General features: G+C 54.2%; 1 protein-coding gene across 1 annotated transcript in view; it reads left to right on the forward strand.

Annotated features, from left to right (window-relative positions):
- The first annotated feature begins 761 nt into the window (after positions 1 to 761).
- MEOX2 (mesenchyme homeobox 2) overlaps positions 762 to 4,079 on the forward strand; it is a 92,531-nt gene continuing 89,213 nt past the window's right edge. The window contains exon 1 of the mRNA XM_027872429.1: positions 762 to 1,308. Coding sequence (XP_027728230.1) covers positions 762 to 1,308 — 547 coding nt within the window. The remainder of the gene's footprint in view (positions 1,309 to 4,079) is intronic.

Raw genomic sequence — 4,079 nt, forward strand, 5'->3', positions numbered from 1 at the left:
GAGTATACGTGAGTGTGTGTATGAGTGTGAGTGTTTGTGTGTGTGTATGTGTGTAGGGGCGCTCCCCTGGGGCCGTCTACCAAACCGATAGCCCCCGTTTCCCTCGCGGCTCGGCTAGGTGCTCCACCCCGGAGCTGCGCGGGGCTGGGGGAGGTGAGCAGAGGAGTCCCGAGGAGCCCGGGCTGGGCGGCGGGGAGCTGAGCGGCCGTTTGGGAGGGAGTCCGCATGTGGTCAGCGCGGGGCTCCTAAGCCAGCCCCCAGCTCACGTTACACTCTATTTATAACCTCCCGAAGCCGTTTCCCCCTCGCAGGCAGGCAGGCAGGCAGGCAGCATTCTCTGGGACCACCTTCTCTTGGCTTCCTCCTCCTCCTCCTCCTCGTCCTCCTCCTCCTCCTCCTCCTCCTCCTCCTCCTCCTCCTCCCCTTGACATCGGAGCGTCCGAAGCAGCAGCGCGGGCCGGACGATTCCTCTCCTTCCTTCCCTCTCTTCCTCTTGCTTCTTCCCGGGGCTGGCACAGCCAGCGGCGGACCGGACTGACAGGCGCGCGGCCGGATCCAGCCCTCCAGGCTTCTCTTGGCCCATCCCGGCGGGTCAGGGTAGGGCGGGCCAGGGCCAAGAGGGGCAGCCCGGGGCCGGACCGGGGGGGGGGGGGGCGGGGAGCGGGGGCTCTGAGTACACTGCCGGCTGACCCAGGACGGCGGAGGTGGAGGCATCCGTCCGCAAGCTCCCGCCGCCGGGCAGCAGCCGCGCCTCGCATGCTATGGAGCACCCGCTCTTCGGCTGCCTGCGCAGCCCGCACGGCACCGCTCAGGGCCTGCACCCCTTCTCGCAGTCTTCCCTGGCTCTTCACGGCCGCTCGGACCACATGTCCTACCCCGAACTCTCGCCCTCGGCCTCTTCGTGTATAATCGCTGGCTACGCCAACGAGGAGGGCATGTTCGGCAGCCAGCACCACCCGCGCGGCCACCACCACCACCACCACCACCACCATCACCACCCACAGGCACCCCCGCCGCCGCCGCCGCCGCCGCCACCCCCGCCGCAGCATCAGGCGCTGCAGGGCAGCTGGCACCTCCCGCCCCTGGCTTCGCCTCCCGCTGCCGCCCGCCACAGCCTGTGCTTGCAACCCGACGCCGGCGGCGGCCCGGAGCTGGGCGGCGGTGCCCAGGGTTTGTGCGCCTCTTCGGGCAGCTTAGGTGCCAGCACGCCCACGGGGGCGGCTTGCGCACCAGGGGACTACGGGCGCCAGGCGCTGTCCCCCGGGGACGCCGAGAAGAGGGCCGGCAAGAGGAAGAGCGATAGTTCAGGTAAGCAACCGTCGGGGGCTGAGGGAAGGCGACCCTCAGCGGAGGGGCGAGGCCTGCTGCCCGGTGGACGGGCATCGCCGGTGAGGGCGGCTGGCCGCATTTCTAGGGGGAGAGGCTCAGCACGCGCGCGAGCGCGCGCACACACACACACACACAAACACACACACACAGACACACACACACACAATCACACACACACAGACACACACACACAATCACACACACAGTCAAGCAGAGACTCGCACACAGGTACCCACAGGCAGATTCAGAGACATACAGGTGACCAGCTATAAAGACAGATGCGCAGAACGATACTCGCGCAGGTGGCCGGCACTGGCGGACAGGCTGTCCGACCGCCTCAGGAGGCCAGAAAGCCACACGGTGAGAGACAGACACAGATGTATAGACGAACAGTCACATACAAACACAAGCACATGTGATGTACTGAGTGTTGCAAGCGCGGTAAACTCGCAGCCAATGAGTATAATAGAACTTCTCTCAACTTTCCGAGGCGATGGTCAGAACTCCTCGAGCCTTTCCCCCTATCTAGGATCGTATGGAGACGCTCTCTGCAGTACCCTTGGCTAGACTCGGGCAGGGACTCTGCTGGCATCTGGCTCCTGGGGCTTAGGGGCAGCTCGAGAGCACGTGACAGCGCCTATTTTCAGTGGCTCAGTTTGCATTTTCTCCAAGATACAGAAGGAGATTAGTGGAGCAGAGTCTCGCTCTGGCTCTTGCTGGTGCTGGGGCCTTCGTGGGGCCGCTTCGGACTCGCTCGGAGGCCACCAGTCAGCTCTTCCTCCCCTTTTTCTATAGTTAACTGGATTTCCAAATTCTTGTGCAATCTTTGGAACCTTTGCAGTACAACTTGGCAAAGTTCATGAGAAAAAAAAAAGTCCTCAATTCTGCTGAAAGAGTACTTTAAATAACCTAGGATTCCCAAAGTGAAAAAAAGATAAGTGGGTATCCTTGAGAACTGGGGAGGAAGGGGCAATTTCCAAACTCCGAAGTTTGCACTCGACTCTGTATTTGAAGGGCGCCCTTTGTGGATTTACAAACGGTAGTTGGCTCCCGTAAGGAACTGTGAGTTGGGGGGAAAAATGTTTCTTGATATTGGTCCCTATTAAGGGAGTGCTTTCTGGAGCACAGAATTCCCGCATCCGCAACAGGGAAAGTTGTTTCCGAAGAGGCGAGAACCCAGAGAACAAGCAGAGGGGGTCTTGTCCGAAAGCTGAGGGTGGGCTGCCACATACCGAGTTACCCAGGCCTCAGAAAAACAAGCCTGAGGCGCTGAAGGTGCCTCTGATGGGGAAGCCATAGGAAAGCGATTTGGAGATCTGATCTGCCAGATAAGAGAAGGCCAAGGTATAGCATCTCTGAACGCTTTGTAAAGGCTCGCGGCTGAATTCATAGCCCCAGAGTCAGCGGGGGAAAACTAGCAGCGATCTTTGGGTGAGGAATTCTTGGAGTATTTTGAGCGTCAAGACTAGGAACCTGGTTTTCTTCTTGAATTTAAGGACTGCCATGATTTATTTTTGTTGGTTTTTTACCAATCATTTGGCAATTTAACCCCCCCCCCCCATTTTACCGGCAGTTATCAGCTTTAAAAAACATTATCAAAACTGTAATAAAGTCCAAGTGGCTTGAGATCTTAGGCTTAAAGTGTTTTACGTGGCATCCAAATGTTCTTCAGTATCAGGCATGAACGTTCCAGTCAGGAGCCTTTTTCAAGGAGGCTATAAGGTGGATCTAAATCATCCTGTCACAATTTCAAAATCTAGTCCCCTCTTTTCGGTGTTAGGAGTTAACATAACCTGCCCAAATCAGGGCTTTTTTATCCAAAGAAAAAAAAATCCAATTTTCTCATACATTATTGGTGGTCTGGACAAACCAGGTGTAGTGTAATGTTCTTACAACAGTGACAAATAACAATATGAATCAACTCTGCTATTATGTCTGTTTTTGGGGGGTGGGGAGAAGGAAGCCACATTCAAAATTCAGACATTATAGAATGTTTTTTTTTAAAGTCTCTTATGAACATAATTATATTCTATATCACTGGAATATTTGGAAGTGAAAGACTTTTTAGGTCACATCTTCAGGTACCAGGAGCTCTGGAAATGAGCAGTTTATTTATTGAGTGAATTGTTCTTTTTGTTCATTGACCTAAACCAATGGACTAATTTTTCCCTTCCTCACACACACAGATTATTTTGACTGGAGAAAGGTAGGAATGGAGTGGGGAGAGTGACATTAACTTCTCTCTGGTGATAGTTTCCAGAGAAAACTATCCACCCACCCCACCTTTTTAAAGCAAGATTGCATATATTCATCTTTTACCCAGGCTCACAACATAGCAAAATAGGATCTTGCAAATCTGTGTTCTTGCCCGCTGAAGCTCATGTCTGGAGTACGACCAAAATAGCGACAATTTGTGTCGGCTGCTGCCCATACGGTTACTGAGTGAGTGTTTGAGTGGGAAATGCCAATTAGTCATCATCCAGGATAGGTTCACTTGGGATTTCTAGTGATCATTTACTTGGATAGAATGGCCCCGAAGATCTTCAGCTAACTTAATGGAAATGGCACTCCAAGTTTTAGCCGCAGAGGCAGTGAAGTTCTCATGAAAAATGCTATGCAAACTGGAACCGTCACTTCCCTTGCCTTCCCTTCCCTTGCCTTCCCTTCCCTTCTCTTCTCTTCTCTTCTCTTCTCTTCTCTTCTCTTCTCTTCTCTTCTCTTCTCTTCTCTTCTCTTCTCTTCTCTTCTCT

This window comes from Vombatus ursinus, unplaced genomic scaffold (assembly GCF_900497805.2).
Source record: "Vombatus ursinus unplaced genomic scaffold, bare-nosed wombat genome assembly UNPS02014799.1, whole genome shotgun sequence".
NCBI lineage: Eukaryota > Metazoa > Chordata > Mammalia > Diprotodontia > Vombatidae > Vombatus > Vombatus ursinus.